Source organism: Arabidopsis thaliana (genome assembly GCF_000001735.4).
Source record: "Arabidopsis thaliana chromosome 1 sequence".
Lineage (NCBI taxonomy): Eukaryota > Viridiplantae > Streptophyta > Magnoliopsida > Brassicales > Brassicaceae > Arabidopsis > Arabidopsis thaliana.
The window spans coordinates 22,689,619-22,714,180 of record NC_003070.9 but is presented as its reverse complement, the minus strand read 5'-3'; the positions used below and the strand labels follow the sequence as shown (position 1 = coordinate 22,714,180).

At 37.2% G+C, this 24,562-nt stretch overlaps 6 protein-coding genes and 3 pseudogenes across 22 annotated transcripts; 5 read left to right on the top strand and 4 right to left on the bottom strand.

Moving 5' to 3' along the window:
• The first annotated feature begins 1,891 nt into the window (after nt 1–1,891).
• MLO6 (Seven transmembrane MLO family protein) lies at nt 1,892–5,713 on the top strand. Of its 10 annotated transcripts, none has more exons than NM_104836.2 (14): nt 1,892–2,271; nt 2,525–2,582; nt 2,688–2,944; nt 3,019–3,135; nt 3,237–3,297; nt 3,385–3,548; nt 3,659–3,753; nt 3,833–3,882; nt 3,978–4,018; nt 4,106–4,279; nt 4,362–4,397; nt 4,491–4,558; nt 4,713–4,773; nt 4,860–5,713. In NM_104836.2, the coding sequence occupies exons 1-14, from the start codon at nt 2,149–2,151 to the stop codon at nt 5,304–5,306; spliced, it is 1,752 nt and encodes a 583-aa protein (NP_176350.1). In that variant the 5' UTR covers nt 1,892–2,148; the 3' UTR covers nt 5,307–5,713. The 10 variants fall into 10 exon arrangements, with proteins under 10 accessions (NP_176350.1, NP_001322614.1, NP_001322616.1 ...); NM_001198352.1 differs by having other exon boundaries at nt 1,971–1,999; nt 2,418–2,582; nt 4,860–5,577; NM_001198354.1 differs by having other exon boundaries at nt 1,971–2,001; nt 2,418–2,582; nt 4,860–5,577.
• Nucleotides 4,059–5,172, bottom strand: AT1G61562 (uncharacterized protein). The gene is made up of 2 exons (NM_001333990.1): nt 5,002–5,172; nt 4,059–4,445 (listed from the first exon to the last, which is right to left on the bottom strand). Exons 1-2 carry the CDS (start codon nt 5,166–5,168, stop codon nt 4,370–4,372), a joined length of 243 nt encoding a protein of 80 aa, NP_001322613.1. The 5' UTR covers nt 5,169–5,172; the 3' UTR covers nt 4,059–4,369.
• A 638-nt stretch (nt 5,714–6,351) lies between the features above and the next one.
• AT1G61550 (S-locus lectin protein kinase family protein) lies at nt 6,352–9,983 on the top strand. The gene is made up of 8 exons (NM_104835.3): nt 6,352–7,594; nt 7,703–7,813; nt 7,908–8,071; nt 8,153–8,363; nt 8,440–8,677; nt 8,765–8,915; nt 9,022–9,421; nt 9,517–9,983. The coding sequence occupies exons 1-7, from the start codon at nt 6,355–6,357 to the stop codon at nt 9,313–9,315; spliced, it is 2,409 nt and encodes an 802-aa protein (NP_176349.1). The 5' UTR covers nt 6,352–6,354; the 3' UTR covers nt 9,316–9,421; nt 9,517–9,983.
• Nucleotides 9,785–10,171, bottom strand: AT1G61542 (annotated as a pseudogene). Its single transcript has 2 exons — nt 10,162–10,171; nt 9,785–10,038 (listed from the first exon to the last, which is right to left on the bottom strand).
• Nucleotides 10,172–10,474: 303 nt separating this feature from the next.
• AT1G61540 (Galactose oxidase/kelch repeat superfamily protein) lies at nt 10,475–11,683 on the bottom strand (the record flags this gene model as incomplete). Its single annotated transcript, NM_104834.1, has 1 exon — nt 10,475–11,683. The coding sequence occupies one exon, from the start codon at nt 11,681–11,683 to the stop codon at nt 10,475–10,477; it is 1,209 nt and encodes a 402-aa protein (NP_176348.1).
• A 751-nt stretch (nt 11,684–12,434) lies between these two features.
• On the top strand, nt 12,435–12,691 carry AT1G61665 (annotated as a pseudogene). The gene has a single exon.
• A 77-nt stretch (nt 12,692–12,768) lies between these two features.
• On the bottom strand, nt 12,769–14,466 carry LHCA3 (PSI type III chlorophyll a/b-binding protein). 3 transcript variants are annotated; one of them, NM_001198351.1, is made up of 4 exons: nt 14,362–14,466; nt 13,886–14,055; nt 13,735–13,796; nt 13,012–13,647 (listed from the first exon to the last, which is right to left on the bottom strand). In NM_001198351.1, the coding sequence occupies exons 2-4, from the start codon at nt 14,027–14,029 to the stop codon at nt 13,032–13,034; spliced, it is 822 nt and encodes a 273-aa protein (NP_001185280.1). In that variant the 5' UTR covers nt 14,030–14,055; nt 14,362–14,466; the 3' UTR covers nt 13,012–13,031. The 3 variants fall into 3 exon arrangements, with proteins under 3 accessions (NP_176347.1, NP_001031217.1, NP_001185280.1); NM_104833.3 differs by lacking the exon at nt 14,362–14,466 and having other exon boundaries at nt 12,769–13,647; nt 13,886–14,288; NM_001036140.1 differs by lacking the exon at nt 14,362–14,466 and having other exon boundaries at nt 12,798–14,108.
• A 2,340-nt stretch (nt 14,467–16,806) lies between these two features.
• AT1G61510 lies at nt 16,807–19,340 on the top strand (annotated as a pseudogene; the record flags this gene model as incomplete). The annotated part of the gene is made up of 4 exons: nt 16,807–17,356; nt 17,571–17,614; nt 17,701–17,754; nt 18,162–19,340.
• A 1,041-nt stretch (nt 19,341–20,381) lies between these two features.
• On the top strand, nt 20,382–24,558 carry AT1G61500 (S-locus lectin protein kinase family protein; the record flags this gene model as incomplete). 3 transcript variants are annotated; one of them, NM_001333981.1, is made up of 8 exons in its annotated part: nt 20,393–20,934; nt 21,361–22,557; nt 22,641–22,751; nt 23,024–23,175; nt 23,254–23,464; nt 23,553–23,790; nt 23,881–24,031; nt 24,159–24,558. In NM_001333981.1, exons 1-8 carry the CDS (start codon nt 20,928–20,930, stop codon nt 24,450–24,452), a joined length of 2,361 nt encoding a protein of 786 aa, NP_001322479.1. In that variant the 5' UTR covers nt 20,393–20,927. The 3 variants fall into 3 exon arrangements, with proteins under 3 accessions (NP_564777.1, NP_001322479.1, NP_001322478.1); NM_001333982.1 differs by having other exon boundaries at nt 20,750–20,934; nt 21,292–22,557; nt 24,159–24,486; NM_104831.3 differs by having other exon boundaries at nt 20,382–22,557; nt 24,159–24,452.
• Nucleotides 24,559–24,562: the final 4 nt, after the last annotated feature.

Here is a 24,562-nt window from a genome sequence, read left to right as displayed (position 1 = left end):
TACCAGATTAGTATTCATTATAGACGTCAATGCATAAAATTACAGATGTACGAACGTATATGTAGTACCATGTGCATGGTTATATCAATATTCGTTTTAGGTTTGTTAGAATGCAAATTAATCGTTGTAGAGCCATGTCCGCATTGCATTGAAAAATGTAAGTCTATAACACAGTTTTACATGACATGTTAATGACTAGGGTTTGCCAAAATATATAAATACTTGATTTGATTAGTTATATGTCCGAATCTGTTTTAAATTATCATACGCGCGCCAATTACAAATTGTTTATCACAATATACAAACTACAACACCATATTTCATTATAGTAAAACCAAAATTTAACTACGAATCTGAACGTAGCCCTGCTTTATGATAAATATTTCCCGAAAAAAAATCATTAGAATTCCTATAATGATAAAAAAAACGCTGGTTCTTATGGTAACACCATGTGAAAAGTGATGACTTTTTCATAGCAGTAGAAGTAGTCAACTACCTCAGATAAGTACTGTAATTAAATAAACTAATTGCCCAAAATGATACAACTTTGTCGCATTAAATTAAAAGTTAAACCTTCACTGGATGCATTACCAAAATGGTCATATAACAATACGTAATCCAACTCGCTGTAGCTATCAATCTCTTTATCACAACCAACCAATATTCAACAATGTTGTTTTATTTATTTTTCATATGGTTTATTTAATCACCTCGACTTTTTTGGCATCGATCACATCTACAAATAAATTGTTAGTTAGCACGACCGTTATTATTACTTTATGAAGAATTGTTAATCTGAAAAATATCCTTTTGATATCAGTTGGAAATATTTTTTTAAATAATTTATTATGTAGAGCTTGCGGCTGAGTCAAATAAAAATAAAATTGAAAACTAAAAGCGTGATTGACAAAATGACTTTAAAGGCTGATTTGTTTTTGAAAAAACCAAGTTCTTAAGAACACATTTGAACCAATCATCGAAATATATGGTGGAAATATATTTCTACCAAAGATTTGTTTTTTAACCAAATAATTGAACACAACGCTAACTGAATATTTTATAAAACTGATACAGATTTATTAAAAATTTTGCTAATAAACATTATAAAATTGCTTTTACCAATTATAGGATGTATTGTATCTCTTGGACTTTAATATCGTTGACGATCTTGACAAATAAAAAGCTGGCGTTTCATTAAATTGGTATTTACAATGAGAAAAATGTGTGGGATCCAAAACTGGATATAGGATTCGCTTTACTGTATCTGGATCCGAAACTCTAAAATATGATGTTTCTTATGATCTGGATTTTTTCAAACTATAAATGATTTCTGAATTTCCGTGTATGTCAACCAATATTTAAAAACAGATTATATTTCTTAAATATTTTTCAGATTTTTTGAAAAATATTCTGTAAATTACAAATGCAAATAAATTATTTAAGACCGTTAAGGATCAAATATGTTTTTAGTTTATTCAAATCTCTCGTTCTCTCATATCGCTATTTTGTACTTAGTTTAGATAAAAGTATTAAGTTTGGCTTCTTAGAATTTGATGTTTCTTTTTTTCGTTTTTGCTATCGACTTTTGTTTTTTTTTTTTTTACTATTTTGTTGTTATTTATCTATTCCTTAGATTTTGGTTTTGTTTCTGATACTTATATTTTCTGTAATTTATGTCGCAACTTCAAAAATAATATAAATACTTTACATTGATATTAAAAAAAAAAAATTGAGCTCTAATGACCTTTGGAGCTCATGCTCATCTATGGAAAAAAAAATCCATGCAGGAAGAACCAAGAGGAAACGGTATACAAAATAATATTAAATAAATAATTATTTGTCAATAAAATAAATAAAAACTCACCAAAGTACATAACAGTTCACACAGCATGTTTTTAGAAAAGATCATATACTATTGGTTTCAAAGTCTTTGACTTTGAATGTTTGAACTTTTCAAGGTTCGCCTACTCGCCGGTCGTCTCCTTTAACCTTCGTCTCTGTGTTTATATAAGAACATATACGTATTTGATGATTACAAAAAGACAATTCTTTATCCTTCTTTAGATTTCTGTGGAAAGTTCACTATTTATTAGGAGAGACAATTTCAAAAAGGAAAGCTTTTTGCTTGGAACTGTTCTGTGAGTTCTAATGGCGGATCAAGTTAAAGAAAAGACATTGGAGGAAACTTCTACATGGGCCGTCGCGGTGGTTTGCTTCGTCTTGCTTCTGATTTCGATCGTTATTGAAAAACTTATTCATAAAATTGGATCCGTAAGCCACTTTCTTAACCTTGTTCTCCTCCTTCAAGATTCTCTGTTTCTGTATCTGTTTAGTTCTTCCCAAAAATCAAACTTGATTGTTCTCACGAACTTACATCAGTTTATGTTTGAAACTGCCAAAACCCAAACGGGTTTTAGTCTTTTTTTTTTTTTTTTTTTTTTGTATGTACTTGTGTCGGTTTCATAGTATCCTCTGTTTCTAATACTAAACAAAACTCTGTTTTTTTTTGTGTTTCTTCTTACAGTGGTTTAAAAAGAAGAACAAAAAAGCTCTATATGAAGCACTTGAAAAAGTGAAAGCAGGTAAATTTATTGTTAATTTAAATCATTATAAAAAGAAACAAGTTTTCCCTCTCAAAGATTCTTTTAATCACCTTTAGTTTTGGTTAATTATATGTGAATTTACAGAGCTTATGCTGATGGGATTCATATCACTACTTCTAACAATTGGACAAGGATATATCTCAAATATTTGCATCCCTAAGAACATCGCAGCATCGATGCACCCTTGTAGTGCATCCGAAGAAGCAAGAAAGTATGGTAAGAAAGATGTCCCAAAGGAAGATGAAGAAGAAAACTTGCGTCGAAAGCTTCTACAGTTAGTTGATTCTCTTATTCCTCGAAGGAGTTTGGCTACTAAAGGTTATGATAAGTGTGCAGAGAAGGTAAATTCTCATTCTATAGAAATATTTTCTTTGTAAGAGCCACTAGTGTGACATTTACTAATGTTTGTTACCAGGGAAAAGTCGCTTTTGTATCGGCTTATGGCATGCATCAGCTGCATATATTCATCTTTGTTCTTGCGGTTTGTCATGTGATCTACTGCATTGTTACTTATGCTTTGGGAAAGACCAAAGTAAGTTCTTTTATATCCATCCACATTCTGATCACACCGGTTTTGATGTTCCTTTTTTCGCTGAAGAGAAGATCTTTTTTGTTTTGTTTCTGTTATTGCAGATGAGAAGGTGGAAGAAGTGGGAAGAGGAGACTAAGACTATCGAATATCAGTATTCACACGGTATAATTTACAAACTTGGAATGAAAAATTGATTAAATGTAAAACTTGAGTGTGAAGTTTCAACAAGGAATGATTCGGATAATGTAGATCCCGAGAGGTTTAGGTTTGCGCGGGATACATCTTTCGGGCGTAGACATCTGAGTTTCTGGAGCAAATCAACTATTACGCTGTGGATTGTATGTTTCTTCAGGCAGTTCTTTAGATCTGTAACCAAAGTTGATTACTTAACACTGAGACATGGTTTCATCATGGTATAAGTCAATCTTTTGATCTTTAACTTTTCTGTTGTATAATAACTTATCTCTCAAGGCAAAGATCTTACAGCATTGCACGAATGCTTCTTCTTTTTCTTCTGTTTCAGGCCCATTTGGCTCCTGGGAGCGACGCAAGGTTCGATTTCCGAAAGTATATTCAGAGATCACTAGAGGAAGACTTCAAAACCATTGTCGAGATCAAGTATGGAACTAATTAAGATTACAAACTCCACTTCACTAACCACTACTTAATCTGATGTTTTAACTGCTTATATCTTCAGCCCTGTGATCTGGTTCATAGCTGTGCTATTCCTCCTGACAAACACAAACGGTACACTCGTTTTCAAAACGTCGCTGCATCGATACCTCTTTAAAAGCCTTCAACAATCCAAAACTAATAGATTACTCTGCTTTTCTAATGAACAGGATTGAATTCTTACCTCTGGCTACCGTTCATTCCCTTCATCGTAAGCAACAACCAAAACCTTTAGACTAAACCTATTTTGTTTCGGTTTCAACTCCGTAACAAGAATGAATGTATAAACAAACTGCAGGTGATTCTTATTGTTGGAACAAAACTTCAAGTGATAATAACAAAACTAGGACTTAGAATCCAAGAGAAAGGCGACGTAGTGAAAGGCACACCGCTAGTTCAACCCGGTGATCATTTCTTCTGGTTCGGTCGTCCACGTTTCATTCTCTTCCTCATTCACTTAGTCCTCTTCACGGTATACATTCATCTTTTACTTTCTACTCTCTCTCCTTACAAAAATGCCTGAAATTTAACCATTTCTTTTTCGCCATCATCAGAACGCGTTTCAACTAGCTTTCTTTGTCTGGAGTACGGTAAGCAAGCAATCCTGCATTCTCCATGAACTTGAAACGTAATAATACCTATACAATCATCATTTTCATCAAAATCTTTTGTTATCTCTTCAGTATGAATTCGGTCTAAAGAACTGTTTCCATGAAAGCAGAGTTGACGTGATCATCAGAATCTCAATCGGGTAAGTGGAAAACATAAGCTTCAAAACCCTTCATAGAAACCATCCCTTAACATCTAACAAAGTCACAACCTTTTGGAAAACATAAGCTTCAAACATAGAACTGAGAAACCATTCCTTAAAATCTAACAAAGTCACGACCTTTTGGATCTTGCAGACTTTTAGTTCAGATTCTTTGCAGCTACGTTACTCTTCCTCTATATGCTCTTGTTACTCAAGTAAGATCCACGCACACACAAAAACACATAAAGATTGAAACTTTCAATTTCAAAAACTGACATTTTTGAATTCAATTTTGGTGAAGATGGGTTCAAAGATGAAACCAACAGTGTTCAACGAGAGAGTAGCAACAGCGTTAAAGAGTTGGCATCACACAGCTAAGAAAAATATCAAACATGGAAGAACTTCAGAATCAACAACACCTTTCTCTAGTAGACCAACAACACCAACTCATGGTTCTTCTCCGATTCATCTCCTTCGTAATGCTCCTCACAAACGAAGCAGAAGCGTTGACGAAAGCTTTGCGAATTCGTTTTCTCCGAGAAACTCTGATTTCGATTCGTGGGATCCTGAGTCTCAACATGAAACTGCTGAGACTTCGAATTCGAATCATCGTTCTAGGTTTGGAGAAGAAGAATCGGAGAAAAAGTTTGTTTCTTCATCAGTGGAACTTCCTCCTGGACCTGGACAAATACGAACACAGCATGAGATTAGTACTATAAGCTTAAGGGATTTTTCGTTTAAGCGATGATTTAATGTTTTCTTAATTCATTATTTAGTGATTTGTTAATATGCTAAATGAAACCAGTTCTTGTAAATTTTCTATACTATGTTTGTTAAAACCAGCCCTTGAAGCTTTAATTTCTCAATGTAAAAGTCTGATGATTTTGGATTTTAAGACTATGGAGATTCATGGGTAGTTGGTGAAGAGTGTTCTTGTCTTTTGGGTTTGAGAGTTTGTGGAAGATGTGTTAGCAGATTTAGAAAGCATGCAAGGGGTTTGATAAAATGCCTGAGTGAGACTTGGTTTTCCTGAAACACAGTGGTTTCTGGGTGTAGATAGATTGGATTGGCGAGGATTGTATTTTGATATGGTTTGTAGAATCTGAAGACTCGTTTTATCGCCACTATTTTTTTGAGTATTGACAAGGTGATTAGGGATCTCTTGTGAATGCCTTCAAGGATTTGGTTGAAATGCAATTTGCTAGATAGCTCTTTAGTGGAATGTTATATTCATGGGGTTCGATGAATGACGGGGTATGTGCAAAATGAGAATTTTAAAAAAGCAATTCGTGAATTTATGCCGGACAAAGGGTTGGAAACCAAGATCATTGGTGCTTTGCATGCTTGTGCTTACGCAGGTGATCAGGACCTAGTGGCCAGGCCAGGACCGTTGTATCTTGGAATACTAGATGGCAGATACGTTGTATTGGGGTCAAAAAAGGTCAGTGGTACAATTCTCATGTTTGAAAATGAATGGTAGCGGTGTTGCCTATTTTTCATTGGTTGTGGGCTCAATTTACCTGAAAATAATAGGTCAACTGTTGCATGGTTGATTGGGTAAACATAAGCATTTCACTTTTCTAGAATCTGTATTATAAAACAAGGTTTTAAGTTGATCGTGAATAAAGTAATGCAGAATCTTGGAAAATGGGTGCTTTGTAGTCAACATTGGTTAGAGGTGCTTCCATTTTCTATTCAGCACTTGACTTTGTTTTATTTGCTTACTTTTCTCTTTTTTACAGTATACATGTTCTCTTCCTACAATAATCTGAGGAGATTGTTCTTGGACATTGGGGATGACGAGGTTTGCTTGCTTTCTCTTCTCTACCTTGCTCTTAAGTTTTAGCTATGCAGCTATAACACCAACAAGTCCTTTGTCAATTGGACAAACTCTCAGCTCCCCTAATGGAATTTTCGAACTGGGGTTTTTCAGTCCTAATAACTCTCGGAATTTGTATGTTGGAATCTGGTTCAAGGGTATCATTCCCCGGACGGTTGTGTGGGTGGCCAATAGAGAAAATTCTGTTACAGACGCCACTGCGGATCTAGCTATCAGTAGCAATGGAAGTCTTCTCTTATTTGATGGCAAACATAGCACTGTCTGGTCCACCGGAGAAACTTTTGCATCTAACGGGTCTAGTGCAGAGCTTTCAGACAGCGGAAATCTTTTGGTCATAGACAAAGTTTCGGGAATAACTCTATGGCAAAGCTTTGAGCATCTTGGTGATACTATGCTACCTTACTCCTCCCTGATGTATAACCCCGGCACTGGTGAGAAGCGGGTATTGTCTTCTTGGAAAAGTTACACTGATCCATTGCCTGGTGAGTTTGTGGGTTATATTACAACACAAGTGCCACCACAGGGGTTTATTATGAGAGGCTCGAAGCCTTATTGGAGAAGCGGTCCTTGGGCTAAAACAAGGTTTACTGGCGTACCACTAACGGATGAATCATACACACATCCATTTAGCGTTCAGCAAGATGCAAACGGGTCAGTATACTTCTCTCATTTACAAAGAAACTTCAAACGTTCATTGTTAGTATTAACATCAGAGGGGTCACTGAAGGTTACTCATCATAATGGCACGGACTGGGTATTGAACATTGATGTTCCAGCTAACACATGTGATTTTTACGGTGTATGTGGACCTTTTGGATTGTGTGTAATGTCCATTCCTCCAAAGTGTAAATGCTTTAAAGGCTTTGTACCACAATTCAGTGAGGAATGGAAAAGAGGAAATTGGACTGGTGGTTGTGTGAGGCGTACTGAACTACTTTGTCAAGGAAACTCTACTGGGAGACATGTAAACGTCTTCCATCCTGTTGCCAACATAAAACCTCCAGACTTTTACGAATTTGTGTCCTCCGGGAGTGCAGAAGAATGCTACCAAAGTTGCCTCCACAATTGTTCATGCTTGGCCTTTGCTTATATTAATGGAATAGGGTGCTTAATTTGGAACCAGGAGCTAATGGATGTAATGCAATTCTCTGTGGGAGGAGAGCTTCTTTCTATACGTCTTGCAAGTTCTGAAATGGGTATGCCATACAAAAATAACATCAAACTTCTTTGTCATTTACAACTTTTACTTCATTTTCACTGATTAGCATGGCTTATTTGTTTATTTTTTGTCTTATATATCTCAGGTGGAAACCAGCGCAAGAAGACCATTATTGCTAGTATTGTTAGCATTTCTCTTTTTGTGACATTGGCTTCTGCTGCGTTTGGTTTCTGGAGATACAGATTGAAACATAATGGTAACATATTGTTGACTTTACTGTGAGCTTTTGCTTGATGGTTAAATACCTAAATGTTAAGCACTAACACATGAATTCTTGAAACTCGAATCAGCAATTGTATCGAAGGTTTCTTTACAAGGTGCATGGAGGAATGATTTGAAATCAGAAGATGTCTCAGGTTTATATTTCTTTGAGATGAAGACCATTGAAATTGCCACCAATAATTTCAGTCTCGTAAACAAACTCGGACAAGGTGGATTTGGTCCAGTTTACAAGGTCAGATAATTTTTATTCTCTTTATTCATTTTATCTCAAGAAATTTATAGAAATGTCTTTACCTTATGCAATCTGTCTCAGGGAAAGTTACAAGATGGGAAAGAAATAGCTGTAAAACGGCTTTCCAGCAGCTCTGGACAGGGAAAGGAGGAGTTCATGAATGAAATACTACTCATCTCAAAACTCCAACACATAAACTTGGTTCGGATTTTAGGATGTTGCATTGAAGGAGAAGAGCGACTGTTGGTTTATGAGTTCATGGTGAACAAAAGCCTTGATACTTTTATCTTTGGTGGGTTCTCTTTCCTTTTCTATTAGCAGCTTTTCTCTATAGAACTGTTTTTTTATATAGCTTTCACAATGTATAGATTCAAGAAAAAGGGTTGAGATTGATTGGCCTAAGAGGTTCAGTATTATTCAAGGAATTGCGCGTGGTCTTCTCTATCTCCACCGTGACTCACGCCTCAGGATAATTCACCGAGATGTGAAGGTTAGCAATATTCTTCTTGACGATAAAATGAACCCGAAAATATCAGATTTTGGATTGGCTCGGATGTATGAAGGAACCAAATATCAGGACAACACTCGCAGGATTGTAGGAACTCTGTAAGAACCACTTTTCGAAAACATGCTTAACTAGGATTCATAGTTATAATGATATATTAACTTGGAAACTATTTAATATATGTGCAGAGGATATATGTCTCCTGAGTATGCATGGACTGGAGTTTTCTCTGAGAAGTCCGACACCTACAGCTTTGGAGTTCTCTTGTTAGAAGTTATCAGCGGAGAGAAGATCTCGAGGTTTAGCTATGATAAAGAGCGCAAAAACCTTCTTGCATATGTAAGTAAGACTTTGGATTTAGAATATTGGACTTATGCAGAGATTTCACAACCTGTTCAAAAATGTTTCTTGCTCTTATATATTTCTTGTTCTGAAACCACAACAGGCGTGGGAATCTTGGTGCGAAAATGGAGGAGTTGGTTTTTTGGATAAAGATGCTACTGATTCATGTCACCCATCTGAAGTTGGAAGGTGTGTTCAGATTGGTCTGCTTTGTGTTCAGCACCAACCTGCTGATAGACCCAACACACTTGAGTTGTTGTCTATGCTCACAACAACATCAGATCTTCCACTACCTAAAGAACCCACATTTGCAGTGCATACTAGCGATGACGGATCCCGCACTAGTGATTTGATTACAGTCAATGAGGTGACACAATCTGTGGTGCTAGGGCGTTAAGAACAATGCTTTACCATAGTTTAAAATGATCTAATTTTCAGTGTTTGTACTTTGTAACTTCAACATACATTCATAATTTACTTACATTTTCAAATAAAGGGGTTTGGTAAGTCTTTCGGTTCTGTTAATGCCTATAGGGACTGTATATTGTTGAGTCCTCGTTTTGAGGCTTTACTAAAGTCTGTCTTCTCTTGCGTATAGGCATTTTTGCTCTGTTCTCGCTGGTAACAGTGACACACGCCAATGTTACATAATGTAACTTACATTAGACACACAAACAGTGACATTAATGTAAAGAGAACCGTAGCCTTCTAATTTATGCAACACAACAAAAGTGTATTCAAATACATTTTGTAAGAGGAAGCAAAACAATGCCAATTGCATTCGCTAAAACCGTAAACCAAATATTCATCATAGGAACATACTAATCAAAACAAAATGACATTATCCGCGTTAACCATTCAAGCCATCAAAGAGTAGCAGAAAGACCATCCGCATACAACAAACGACAAGACTTGTGGACTGGAAGCACAGCATCAAACCACTCAACTTTCCCCCAAATCTCATCTCCATCACCACGCCTTTCAAGCGAAATCTCCGCACACCAAATCACATTCTCTTTACGTCTACTTGAATAATACACAGACGCATCCCACAACACCATCATCTTCCCACCAACATCCACCATTAAACAATACCCACGGTGATAAAAATCAGGCAAGCCTTCAACACCATTAAGTTTCTTCCATTACCTCACCATTAAGAGCTTTTTCTTACTTTCTCTATTTCTTTTCTAATAATTTTATAGGTAAGAATCATCTAAGAGTCCTCCAGTGACTAACAAACACTTAACCATGTTGTCTTGTTTTAGTTATTCTCGTGAATGTAACAAGAACCGTACCCTTTAATTTGTGCAACACAACAAAAGTGTTATCATGTGCATTTAGTCAAAATAAGCTAGCTCGTCTACAAGTAAGCGCATATGTTTAGAAGTTTTAAACAATGCAAAATTGCATTTCACTAAAATACCATGGAAAAAAAATCATTCATCATAGTCAATACTCATTACTAATAGAAAAGAAACACCAAAAAATATTCAAAACAAAATGAAACTATCCATATAAGCCGTTCAAGCCTAATCTCATGGTAGCCCATTTCATCAAACAACAACGGAAATAGTATCCGCGCAGAGCAATGAAAAAGACGAGTGGACACTAAGCACAATATCAAACCACTCAACCTTCCCCCAAATCTCATCTCTATCGCGTCTTTCAAGGCTAATCTCAGCACACCAAATCCTTTTAATTTTCTTATTAGTCAGACACTCTTGCCACAAAACCGCTATCTTTCCACCAAGATCCACCATTTTAACATACCCACGGTCACTTAAATCAGGCAATCCTTCAACACCATTCAATTCCTTCCACAAACTTACCTTAAAGTCATACCATTTGAACACTCGAGTTCCCTTATCCAAAATGAACAAGACATTGTCTACCACGCAAGAACTAGAGTTTATGCGAGACATAGGGTCTACTGCATGATACAAATTATACTTATCTCGGCCTATACATTTCCATCTATCTTCCTCAAAATTGTAAACCACAAACTCACTTCCAAACATGTATATTTTTCCATCAAGACCTAAGCTTTTGACTTCACATCTATATCCAATATCATGTTGATACTCAATGCATGGGTTCTTCAGAGTGCCCCAAGTTTGAGTTTTTGGATCAAACACTTCAATCCAGTACAAGGAACCGATGTCTTCTTTACAGCCTCCTGCTATATATATCTTCCCATCAACTTCACATACTGTGGAGGAACAGCCCCGGGCCACTCGCATTCCTGGAGCCTGACGCCACCTGTGACTCCGACAATCCAGGACAGAGACAGAAGAAGAATAGCGCGTCCTTTTCCAGAGTTTGTGTCTATAAGACTTAGTGCCGCCGATTTTGTAGATATTAGAACCAACGGCTATGACACTCGACGAATGCACAGGAAGTAAACCATTGGGAGATGGAACTTGGACCAGAAGATAGCCACTTGAATTCTCGGCAACGTTTCGATTAGGTTCCCGGCAGAGAGTGAACCAATGCGTGTTCATGTCGTAAGGGAAGCAAAGATAGAGACACTTATCCGTACGGTTTAAGCGTGATCGGATCTCGTAAAGTTCGCGTGAAGTAATGATAGATCGAAAAGTTTTGGAAACGAGGGAGAGAGTTGGATAATACAACCTTGAGACGAGTGAGAAGCAGTTCAATAACAAGTCATAAGGAAGTGACATGATAGAGATTGGTTCTTCTGTCACCGGAGAAGGATACGGCATCTTCTTCTTCCTCTCACGGAGTGGTTTTTCGCCGTTCATGGCGGCGTATGGAAGATCTGGCTTTGGACGTCAATAGGGCAATAACGAAGATTCTTCTTTATCAAGGAAGGAATAATAAGGGTTTCCTTGATTTCAAAAATCGACCAAAACCTAGGCATATAGGCCCAAAGTTAGCATGTAAATGGGCCTTACGGAAAACGTTTTTTGAATTAGGTAAATGAGTCACAAAACTTTTTATATGGATCTGAATCTGGTGGATGAAAATAGTATGAAACAAAATTTGGGATTAATATCGGATATCAAACATTCTTTAGGGGTTAATATGAAAAGCTATCAGATATTATTGTCAGCGGGAGTGACAAATCCTGATCACCGGAAACACTATTTTAGACCGGATCTTCTTACCGGAAATTTGCGTCAGCTTCCCCTAAATGCCGAATTGGCTTCCAGCTGGTTGAATCGGTCAATCTACATACAGTTCAAAAACATTAAGTGTTTACTATAATCGCATGTGGCGTATGCATGCACTTGAACTGTTCGATGAAATGCCTGAACGAGAATGTAGGGTTACAAAGAGTTGGGGTGGTTTCTTTTAGCTATTTGGATCTTGTGAATGCCAGAAGGGTTTTGATAGAAGGGTTTCAGAAATCGCCAGGATTTTTCAGCATAATGACCTTTGAGACTCCAGCGAACTCATGTGATTAGTACAGTGGATGTGGATCTTTTGGTTTGTGTGTGACGCACGTTCCTCCAAAATTTAAATGCTACAAAGGGTTTATATATCCATTAGGGTTTGCAAGTGTTTTGGATGCTGAAGATTGTTACCAGATTTGTCTCCGCAATTGTTCTTGCTTGGCCTTTGTTTATATCAATGGACTAGGGTTCTTTATGTGGAACCAGGACCTAATGGACGCAGTGCAATTTTCTGCTGGTGGAGAACTTCTTTCCATTCGTCTTGCAAGTTCTGAACTAGGTACGGCTTAAAAGATAACACGAAAGAGCTACTTCTTCAATTATAGTTTTGTCTTCAAATCCATTGATAGTGTTTCTCTTTGATAGCACCAACATGGCTTATTGTTAAATTTGTTTTTGTCTTAAATGTCTAAGGTGGTTTGGGAGATACAGAGTGATAAGATGAGACTACTTTTAAAGCATAACAGGTACAGTATTTCATAACATTCTTTGAATATACTAACCGCTTTGTTTGGTTTGCAAATGCCAACTGTTAATCCTAAAAGTTTTTTCGTTTGGCCATTGACATTGTCATTTCTTACAAAACACGAATATGTTTACACAGGGTGTTACAATACGAAGAAGCCAATGGTAGCGAAAGATGGAAATATTGTACGATACAAGAGACATAAAAACACATGAGATGATGATCACCTCAGTGGAACTTGAGGCTGGTCAAGACGTTGTTGTTGACGGGATCAGCCAAGTGATCAAGCAGGTTCTGATAAGGTCCCACACCGGTCACTAGTCCTTGGATAAAGTAACCGAGGATGGCGAGCATAGCCAGTCTACCGTTCTTGACCTCCTTGAGTTTCAACTCCTTCAGTGACTTCTCATCTTTCCCAAACCCAAGAGGGTTGAAGAAAGGTCCACCGGGGTAAGCCGGGTTACCTGAACCGGCCAAACCCTTCTCTAACCCCAAGAAGTACTGTTTTCCCATAGATCCTGGGTTGTACCAGTCCTGTAACCTCCGGTGCTCAGCGAATCCCATCAGAGCCATCTCGAGAACAAAGAGTGTGTAATTGTCTGCCCAGTAAGTGTATGTCCCTGCTGGTGGAATCACACCGGTTTGGAACCAAGGAAGAGCAGTCTCTGCTGGAATCAGACCAGCCTTTCCTAAAATCTCAGGAGCAATAGCTCCAGCTGCACCCAACATGGCGAACCGTCCGTTGATGATCTCTCCGTATGCTAGCCATCTTGGCTCAATGAATCCTCCAGTACCTTCTGGGTCTGAAAGACCAAGAGGGTCGAATCCATAGTCACCAGGTAAGCTGCAAGAAGAATCAGAACATCTCCAAATTTTGAACATCATGAAGTTCTCAAAACAAATAAAATTCCAAAAGTTGTTTGAACATTACCTGCCATCCAAGTAAGAGAGACTCTGCGATGAAGCAAACCACAATGGTCTGTTGGCTCCTTGCTGAAAAACCAAAACACAAAATCAAGATCAGATTATTCAGTACATAGAGAAAGAGAGAGATCTGTGAAAGAATAGAGACTGTCATGTACCTTGACAGGTGGAGTTGCAGCAGCTTTAACAACAAAGGAACTCTTCTTCTGTGAGGCAGACGCAACTGGTTTTGAGCCAAATATCTGTCTAGCTGTCTGAACAGAGGAGGTAAGTGAAGAAGACACAAGTGCTTGTGCTGCCATTTTCTCTGTTCCTCAACTCTTTTCTTCTGTCACCAAGAGATGATGATGATGATGGTTTGGTTATGGTTTGCAAGGGCTATGTTAGGGTAGAAGAAACAAAGGTTCCAAGTACTTGTGGCTTTCAAATAGCCCAACTGGTTTTGCTCAGATTAGATTAGTATCTGCTTCACCAACTATATCTGTCCACGTGGCAATATAAGTTGGATAAGAGATTATGTTATTCTGTTTTTGCTTATCCGCCACACACGAACAAAAAATCTTTACAAAGATGACTATTGGATACAAAAAATACATATGATTTATATAGATTGAAAATTGGAATGGAGATGCACTTGTGTGGTAGAAAAAAATTTTGAACTATTGATTTACGAAAACATTGGAGAGGCTGATACGGTTAAAAAGCATCCATGGTATTTGTTAAACAAGGTTTCCTTAGCATGAATCAGTTCTCAGTTTCTTTTTATACCCAATCAGTTCAAATTTTGATATAACAATTCAACTGATAATAGAGATAAACAAACCATTAATAGTCTGTCAAATACACCAAAGAAAAATCGTGGTAAAACCGAGTTTTAGGCTTGTAGCAACTCTGGATAGGGCAAAGAGAAAGTACATGAATAAAATAGTACTTAATTACTTATTAACTATGTGATCCTTCATCCTTGGGCATTAAGAAACAATTTGTGATGGAAATTGTAAATATTATATTTTTTTTAAACTATTTGTAGTTTTTAAAATAAAAATCTATAATTCTTTTTGATTAAATTATTTTATTAATCAATTTGTAAGAGTTCTTTTTTGGGTTGTTCTATTAAGGTCCTGTTTGTTTGTCCATTTGGATGAACCATCTCAATGAAGATGAAAATTGTTGTTTGTTTTTCATGTTTAAATAGATCATTTGAATGATTCAGTTGAATGTTTTTTTCTAAACTCATCCAAAAAATAAAAAAAATCTGACTGAGTTTGATTTGTTCATTCTGCTGAAGCTGATTCAGCCAAAATTATAAAATGTCAATAATACCCTAATCTAATATATGGAATTACATCCAAAAACCACATCTCTTCTTCACCCTCTCCTCGACACAAAACACTCAAAATTGAGATTCATAGCCGTCAATGATGCTGATTCTTCGCCGGTGATCTCGCCGTCGCCGATTCTTCACTGGAGACTCGTCGGATCCATCGCCGGAGTGTAGTAGGTTTGTGTTTCTCTCTCTCTCTCTCTCTCTCTCTCCCTCTCTCGCTTCCTCTCTCTCGCTCCATGTCTCTCTCGTTGTTTCTCTTTGTATCCTTGTTGCAATCACTTGTTCTTGGGTTTGATCCACCATGGTTACATTGTTTAATTGTGGGTTTGCTTTACTTTGCTTTGTGTTGCTTTTGATTCTTCGATTAGCTTTAGTTTACGGCTTGTGTTGCTTTGCTTGCTTTGTGTTGCTTTTGAGTCTTCGATTTGCTCTTAAGAGGCTTTGTTGTCTCTACATTAGGAGCAACAGAACCATTTGGTGCTGCCACTTTAGCATCTGCACTTTAGCCCTCTTTAGATTGACCATCCATAGTTACAAACTTCAGCTGCCTCCTTGACGTGTTCAATTGCATCCAAAGTGGAATTGTTTTTGTGTTTATAGGTCTTTTGTATTTTTGATGCAGAAAGCTAGGATCCAGATTGTGTTATCTGATTTGTTTTGAGATACAATGATTGATGATGTTGTGACTCGTGTATAGCTCATTGATAAAAAACTTTGCATTAGTCTCTATTTAGTCTCGAAGAACAAGTTTGGCTCTGAGTTTTGTTGATTGATGATGTTGTGACTCGTGTATAGCTTATAACTGCTTATTTATACGGGAGAATTTCATCTTATAAAAGATTTTTTCTCTTCAGTCCTTGTTTCAGCAAGTTTTGTCTCCAAGTAAGAAAGCTTTGGTTTCTCAGGTACGTCCTCTGTAATTAGTGGTTGCATTTGGCTTTCTGTAGTAGTAGCATGAGTTCGTCTAAGGTTTGAGTTCAAATACTGTAGAAATAGTCAAGAATAATATCTCATGATTGTTCAATATCAAATAGTTTTTCTTTGCTTTGTTATCTCTAATCTTTGTACACGTTTTATTTGCTTTGCTTTGTTATCATAAGTTGTGTATTGTTTGCTTTGTTATCTCTGATCTTTGTTTTATTTGTTTGGTATCTTTGATCTTGTTCTAACACAACTACAAAACGTTTGTTTTCATTGTGTGCTACAGATGACAACTATCAATGGTACCGATGTGAGTATATTTTCCTCTAAACTTAGATTTACTGTAACATTTTCTGTAATTTAGACTGATTTTGTACAAAAACACATGATCAACTAAGAATCTTGCGTGGAATGATGAGCAAACTCGTTTCTACCTTGAACTAAGAATTGAGGAGAAGCTTAAAGGAAATATTAGGAATCAGAATGTCAATGATGCTGGGAGACAGACTATTATAGATAGATTTTATGAGGTTTATGGGAAAGACATACATGGAGAAAATTTGGGATCAAGTTTACTACTTGTAAGAAGCAGTATGAAGGTTTTAAGAAGCTGACTCACAACAGAACCGGTCTTGGTTACTATCCAAATGGGAGCATAAGAATGTCTGATGATTGGTGGAATGAACGGTGTAAGGTATATAGATTCTTAAACTTCTTCTGTCCTTTGTTTGTTCTAGATCAAGTTCTCATTGTTTGTTTATTCTCATTGTTTGTTAAGAATGGCCTGGAGCTCGGAAATTTAAAGATAAGCCAGTGGCAAATGTGGATTTGATGGAAAAGGTATTTGGTACAGTGCATATCAGTGGAGCCGAGGGCTGGGCTCCTAAACAAGGTGAAGAGAAATTAGACTCAATGCATCAAGATGATGATGGTGATTCAACGCAGATCCCTATAACTCAAGATGATGATGGTGAATCAAGGCAGATCCCTCTAAATCTAGATGATGATGAAGCAGCGCATATCCTTCCTACTCAAAGCAATGTTGGCAATGGTCCCTCATATTCAAGTAAGTCAAAGAGTAGTAAGAAAAGATCAAGGTCTGTACAAGATGAACAAGGTGTAGCAGAGGTGATTAAGGATAGTATCGAGTCACGGGATAAAATTCTTTCCCACAAGAACCAACTAATAGAGATGCACCCTGAGTTTAGTTGCTGTCAGCTTCGAGCCATGCAAATTCTACACTCGCTGCCTGCTATAAGGGTGTGGTCTCCCTTATACAAAGCAGCAATTCAACATCTTAAGAAAGATATCGCCAATCGTCAGACATTCTTGTTTTATGAAGATGATGAGAACAAGGTTCTCTACTTGGAGTTTGAAACTGGTGTAAGCAGGAATGCATGAGAAAGAAGACAGTGTCTTGCATTGTTATTTTTAAGAATTCTTGTATTTCAATGGTTTTTATGAACTCTATTGTCTGTTATCATCTTGTGTATGAGAACCAAGTTTTTTTAGAGAATGAGAATAAAATTAGCTGCTTTCTATTATCTTGTGTATGAGAAACAAGTTTTTTATCTTGTATATGTTCTGTTGCTCAGGTCTGCTTAGGTCAGAGGAGTGTGAGGTGAAAAGATTCTTGTCGGTATTGTAAGTTTATCATTTCCTTGTTATGCTTCTGATTGTATCGTTTTAGTATATCATCTGATTTGAGTTTTTTATTTGTTTCAGGCTGATTTAGATTCTTCAAAGCAATCAACTTCACAGTCAGTTATGCTTCAAGAGGTACATTTCTGAGATCTATAGCTTGTACATTTCTGATTAATGGAATCTATTTGATGGGCATGAATGTGATCAATTGATTTTCTCTCCGTTTCCATTATGATCTTGTTGTGCTTTGTACTGTCACTTTATCTTGGCGTAGTAGTTCTTAGGGTGAGTTATAACAATTGGAAAATTCTTCGTATTCAATCCGTGTATGAACAATATGTCAATGTCCTGTTTTTCACTGTCAAAATTCTTCCGTAATCTGAAGTGACTTATATTTGTTCTAGCAATTCTCTTGTCTAGTCTCACTCGTGTTGGCTACTTTCTTATGTAGGGATGACTAGTAATCTGAAGTGACTTATACATTCTTGTTTCATTTTTATGTAGGGATGGATTTGAAAGAGACATTTAGATTTTTAGTTGAGGATGATGACATGGATTTGGTACTAGAGGAAGAGAACAATATGTATGCTCTTGTAAAGGAATTGTATGGAGGGAAGAATGTGAATACTGAAAGACAGTTAGTGAGGATAAACAGAGGTGGAGGCTGGCGTCGTGTTCAGCGGTTGATGGTCGAGTCCAAGGTAGAATGCTTCGATATTTTACGCATGCACCAGTCAACATTTAGGACTTTATGCAAGATTCTTTCAGAACAATACAAGTTAGAGGAGTCCTGCAATATCTATCTTGAAGAGAGCGTTGCAATGTTCATAGAGATGGTTGCACAAGATTTAACTGTACGGGTCATAGCTGAGAGATATCAGCATTCACTTGAGACAGTGAAAAGGAAGCTGGATGAAGTATTAAGTGCTCTTTTGAAACTCGCAGCAGACATAGTGAAACCTACAAGAGATGATGTCACAGGTATTAGTCCCTTTCTAGTAAATGATAAACGCTATATGCCTTATTTTATAGATTGCATTGGTGCCCTTGATGGTACACATGTGTCTGTGCGTCCTCCATCAGGGGATGTGGAGCGATATAGAGGTAGGAAATCTGAAGCTACAATGAACATTCTAGCTGTGTGTAATTTCAGTATGAAATTCAATATTGCATATGTAGGAGTACCCGGAAGAGCGCATGACACTAAAGTACTAACCTACTGTGCTACACACGAAGCTTCATTTCCTCACCCACCTGCTGGAAAATATTACTTAGTAGATTCAGGATATCCTACTAGAAGTGGCTACTTAGGTCCTCACCGTAGGACTAGATACCATTTAGAACTGTTTAATAGAGGAGGTCCTCCGACAAACAGCAGAGAATTGTTTAATCGTAGACATTCTAGTTTGAGATCTGTAATCGAAAGAACATTTGGTGTGTGGAAAGCTAAATGGAGAATACTTGATAGGAAGCACCCAAAGTATGAAGTGAAGAAGTGGATTAAGATTGTGACATCAACGATGGCTTTACATAATTATATACGAGATTCACAACAAGAAGATAGTGATTTTAGGCATTGGGAAATAGTTGAATCATATGAGCAGCATGGTGATGAAAATGATGGGCATGTTCCATATGTGCCTACTGGTGACAGAGTAATGGAGAATATACGAGATTCCATCACTACAGAGATGGCCAAAGGAACAAGACTCCCATATTAACAGGTTCCATCTCTCTGTCTTATGTTATTGATTGTCTCTGTCTTATGCTATTGTCTGTTTCTGTCTTGGTTTTAAATTTTGTGACTAATAGTGACAGCTGAATGGTCACGTCACTACATAAGTTGGTTGATTACACACGTTTTAAATTTTGTGACTAGTAGTGACAGCTGACAAGTAATTCGTTGAACATAGTGTTCATTAGTTTGGATTAGACTTGATTCAATTGAATAGCTTGACATAATGACAGCTGAATGGTCTATGTTTCTGGTTTTAGCTCATTGTTGAATAGTCTCTCTCTCAATCTAGTTGTTGTATTCTTGAGCAGCTGCAATTCTAGTGTCTCTTGATGTTGTTTGCTTTAGTGTTATGGTTTGGTAATATGCATAAGACCATACTTTGGTTTCTGATTCTAGTTTGTGTCATGATTGAATTACTTTTGAGAATGTGTCATGGTTGAATCGTTAGGTAAGTACTAGCCAATATGCATGCTTGCTCTTATTGGAGAATTGGTGATGATTCAGGTTATTGCTCTTCTTTACAGGTTTAGTAATTTGAAATTGAAGTTTGAAATGGGAAATGATCAACGACGACAAGATTTGAAGCACAAAACCAAATTCTCTTTTTCAAACTTTACTTTGATTTATAAGAATGTAGCAATTGACTTGTTACTTAACAGAGGGTATTTTAGTCATTTATATATATATGAGAAAGTGAATGATTCATCCAAATGATCAAACAAACAAAGCTCTATCTAAATGATGCATTTAGATGAATTAGCAAATGATTAGCAAATGATCAAACAAACATCATTAAGATGAATCATTCAAATGGATTATTTGGATGAATCATTTGGATGCAAATTCCAAATGATCAAACAAATAGAGCCTAAATTTTTTGTTTATTCCAAAATATTGAAGTTGTTTTGCTATAATTTTTTATTTTTATATTTAAACTTACTAATTTCGGTTTCTTTTTGGTTTCAATTAAAGCGTAAAAGCCGCACTTATAAATAGTTTAGTCGACTGTTTTTTGAAATTAGTAACTTAATGGTCTCGGAACAGTTATGTTCTACCTGAGACACACCAACGTTCACTATTAAAGTGGCGATTTTTTTCAAGATATAGTTAAGTCCAAATGGTGGGAATTGAATTAATTGGCCATACTATCTGTCTCGATCGTGATTTTAGGCCCGGCGACATTAGCAAGTCTTTAACATGTGTCTCTTCGAACGTTTAGATTACGCACTGTATGTGTTCGATGAAATGCCTGACCGAAATGTGAGAGTTCAAAGCTACGCTCTTTTTATCTGGAGATAAAAGGAGTCTCAGGAATCGCTTGTAGATCCTATAAAATAGAAAGTGAACTGCTCAAGCCTAAGCTCTCCAGTTGTTTCTTTTTTTAATTGGTCTTTGGTCTATATTTGAGTTCTTGCATCTCGGTAAGTCGGTATATTGGCTTACACACGAGATGACGAATCACAGTTCCATCTTTTTTATTGATTCAGAGTGTAGACGTCTACCTCTCACTGAGTCTGGTCAATTTTGCGTGGTTTGATTGGGTAAAAGTTTGGAGTTCTTGGTTCAGACAATGAAAGGTAAGAGCTACAAATTTTCATCTTTTGATTGGTTCAAACTGTTGATGACTATCTATTATTGGTTGTATCAAAGACATGAAAGTGACACAATGTTTCTATATGAGGCCAACCGTTGCATGGTTTATTTGGAAGAAAGTTGGAATTTTTAAGATTCAATTCTTTGGGTTCAACTTGTAATAAAGTTGTTTTATAAACAAGGTTTAAGTTGATTGTGAATAAAGTAATGCAGAATCTTGGAAGATGGGTGCTGTGGTCAACACTGTTTAGAGAATTATTGTTTATTAAGTACTTGAGTTTGTTTTCGTGGATTACTTTCTCTTGCACTAATCTGAAGAAGATTGTTCTTGGAGACACAAGGAGCACACATGATGACGAGGTTTGCTTGTTTGCACCTCTTTACCATGTTCTTGTTTACCTTGCTCTCAGGTTCAAGTTCTGCAGTTATAACGACAGAAAGTCCTTTGTCAATGGGACAAACTCTCAGCTCCGCTAATGAGGTTTATGAATTGGGGTTCTTCAGTCCTAATAACACCCAAGATCAGTATGTTGGAATCTGGTTCAAGGATACCATTCCCCGGGTTGTTGTGTGGGTGGCCAATAGAGAGAAGCCTGTTACAGACTCTACGGCATATCTAGCTATAAGCAGCAGTGGAAGTCTTCTGTTACTTAATGGCAAACATGGCACTGTGTGGTCTAGTGGAGTAACTTTTTCCTCTAGCGGGTGTCGTGCAGAGCTTTCAGATAGCGGAAATCTTAAGGTCATAGATAATGTTTCGGAAAGAGCTCTGTGGCAAAGCTTTGATCATCTTGGGGATACACTGCTACATACCTCATCCCTGACGTATAACCTCGCCACCGCTGAGAAGCGGGTGTTGACTTCTTGGAAAAGTTACACCGATCCATCACCTGGCGACTTTTTGGGCCAGATTACACCTCAAGTGCCATCACAGGGGTTCGTTATGAGAGGGTCAACGCCTTACTGGAGAAGCGGTCCATGGGCTAAAACAAGGTTCACTGGGATACCGTTTATGGATGAATCATACACAGGTCCATTCACCCTTCACCAGGATGTAAACGGGTCAGGATACTTGACTTATTTTCAAAGAGACTACAAACTTTCACGTATAACTTTAACATCAGAGGGATCAATAAAGATGTTTCGGGATAATGGAATGGGCTGGGAATTGTACTATGAGGCTCCAAAAAAATTATGCGATTTTTATGGTGCGTGTGGACCATTTGGGTTGTGTGTTATGTCACCTTCTCCCATGTGTAAATGCTTCAGAGGTTTTGTACCAAAATCTGTTGAGGAGTGGAAAAGGGGAAACTGGACTGGTGGTTGTGTGAGGCATACCGAACTAGATTGTCTAGGAAACTCTACTGGCGAAGATGCAGATGACTTCCATCAAATTGCCAACATAAAGCCTCCAGACTTTTATGAATTTGCAAGTTCTGTGAATGCTGAAGAATGCCACCAACGTTGCGTCCACAATTGTTCTTGCTTGGCATTTGCTTATATTAAGGGAATAGGGTGCCTAGTGTGGAACCAGGACCTAATGGATGCCGTACAATTTTCTGCAACAGGAGAACTTCTTTCCATTCGTCTTGCACGATCTGAGCTAGGTATGGCTTAAAAATTAAAATCACAGACCTTCCTTGATATTTCTCTTTCTTTTTAGTTTAATTTGTTGTCTTACATTTCTCAGATGGAAATAAGCGCAAGAAGACTATTGTTGCTAGTATAGTGAGCCTGACTCTATTCATGATCTTGGGCTTCACTGCGTTTGGTGTCTGGAGATGCAGAGTGGAACATATCGGTAACATATTGATGACTTTACTATCTAATGATCTCTTGTTGCTCTTCAATTCATTTGCTTGCAAAAGAAAAAAAGGTTTTAGGCTCTTTTACATTTGTTAGAAATTACCGATTACTAAACTAGAATAAAAGGGAGTGTTTCCACTAAATCGACGCACTAATACATGTTCTTTAAACGACAATTTGTTCTTTTGGTACATTGATTTCGGCTTTAAAAAATAAAAAAGCTTAATATGCTCACATACGATTATAACGCCATGTTTTGAATTGCAGCTCATATATCAAAGGATGCATGGAAGAATGATCTGAAACCACAAGATGTCCCAGGTTTAGATTTCTTTGATATGCATACCATTCAAAACGCCACCAATAATTTTAGTCTATCAAACAAACTCGGACAAGGTGGATTTGGTTCAGTTTACAAGGTCAGAGAATTTATCCTTTTTGCTCTTCTCGATTCTCTGTTTATACTCTCAAAATGACCTTCTGCAATTCTGTTTTAGGGAAAGCTGCAAGATGGGAAAGAAATTGCTGTTAAACGGCTTTCTAGCAGCTCTGGACAGGGAAAAGAGGAGTTTATGAATGAAATAGTACTCATCTCAAAACTCCAACACAGAAACTTAGTCAGGGTTTTGGGATGTTGCATCGAAGAAGAAGAGAAGCTATTGATTTATGAGTTTATGGTGAACAAAAGCCTTGATACCTTTCTCTTTGGTTGGTCCCTTCTTGCATCCTTCCTTTACTATTCAGTAACTTTTTATATATATGTGGAAACTGTTTGTCTGACAGTTTTATTTCTTAGATTCAAGAAAAAGGCTGGAGATTGATTGGCCAAAAAGATTTGATATCATTCAAGGTATTGCACGTGGACTTCTCTATCTCCACCATGACTCACGCCTCAGAGTTATTCACCGAGACCTGAAGGTCAGCAACATCCTTCTGGATGAGAAAATGAACCCAAAAATATCAGATTTTGGATTGGCTCGGATGTATCAGGGGACCGAATATCAGGATAACACTCGCAGGGTTGTAGGAACTCTGTAAGAATCTAATTTCAAAGACATGATTAACTAAGATTCAAAGTTAATATCAGATATTAACTTGGGAGAAACTATTTGATATATGTGCAGAGGATATATGTCTCCAGAGTATGCATGGACTGGGATGTTCTCTGAGAAATCTGACATCTACAGCTTCGGAGTTCTAATGTTAGAAATCATCAGTGGAGAGAAGATCTCAAGATTCAGCTATGGCGTAGAAGGAAAAACCCTTATTGCATATGTAAGTAAGATTTATAGGCATTGACACAGTAAGATCTTGTATTTGATTCTCATTAAGTGCGCAGATCTCGCTGACTGTTTGAAAACATGTATTGCTCTTATATTCGCTTGGTCTGAAATCACAACAGGCGTGGGAATCTTGGTCTGAATACAGAGGAATTGATCTTTTGGACCAAGATCTTGCTGATTCATGTCACCCATTAGAAGTTGGGAGATGTATTCAAATCGGCTTGCTCTGTGTACAACACCAACCTGCAGACAGACCCAACACACTTGAGTTGCTGGCTATGCTCACCACAACATCAGATCTTCCATCACCAAAACAACCCACATTTGCATTTCACACGAGAGATGACGAATCACTGTCTAACGATTTGATCACCGTCAATGGGATGACGCAATCTGTGATCCTTGGGCGTTAAGAAACCATTTGTGATGGAAATTGTGGAATTGAAGTGTGTTAAAATTGTTCTCTTAAAGAGTTCATTTTTCAGTGTTAATGACTTCACCATTGTTTAAAATAAAAACTTCA

Excerpts from the sequence above, each read along its gene's own strand:
- LHCA3 (NM_001198351.1), bottom strand. The coding sequence starts at position 14,029 with ATGGCAGCACAAGCACTTGTGTCTTCTTCACTTACCTCCTCTGTTCAG. Across the intron at positions 13,797-13,885 it reads CTGCAACTCCACCTGTCAAG|CAAGGAGCCAACAGACCATT; the intron begins GTACATGACAGT and ends TTGGTTTTTCAG. Across the intron at positions 13,648-13,734 it reads CTCTCTTACTTGGATGGCAG|CTTACCTGGTGACTATGGAT; the intron begins GTAATGTTCAAA and ends TTCTTCTTGCAG.
- AT1G61562 (NM_001333990.1), bottom strand. The coding sequence starts at position 5,168 with ATGATTCGAATTCGAAGTCTCAGCAGTTTCATGTTGAGACTCAGGATC. Across the intron at positions 4,446-5,001 it reads CGGAGAAGAACCATGAGTTG|GTATTATTACGTTTCAAGTT; the intron begins GTGTTGTTGGTC and ends ATGATTGTATAG.
- AT1G61550 (NM_104835.3), top strand. The coding sequence starts at position 6,355 with ATGACGAGGTTTGCTTGCTTTCTCTTCTCTACCTTGCTCTTAAGTTTT. Across the intron at positions 7,814-7,907 it reads ATACAGATTGAAACATAATG|CAATTGTATCGAAGGTTTCT; the intron begins GTAACATATTGT and ends AACTCGAATCAG. Across the intron at positions 8,364-8,439 it reads CCTTGATACTTTTATCTTTG|ATTCAAGAAAAAGGGTTGAG; the intron begins GTGGGTTCTCTT and ends CACAATGTATAG.
- MLO6 (NM_104836.2), top strand. The coding sequence starts at position 2,149 with ATGGCGGATCAAGTTAAAGAAAAGACATTGGAGGAAACTTCTACATGG. Across the intron at positions 2,945-3,018 it reads ATGATAAGTGTGCAGAGAAG|GGAAAAGTCGCTTTTGTATC; the intron begins GTAAATTCTCAT and ends GTTTGTTACCAG. Across the intron at positions 3,883-3,977 it reads CCTCCTGACAAACACAAACG|GATTGAATTCTTACCTCTGG; the intron begins GTACACTCGTTT and ends TCTAATGAACAG.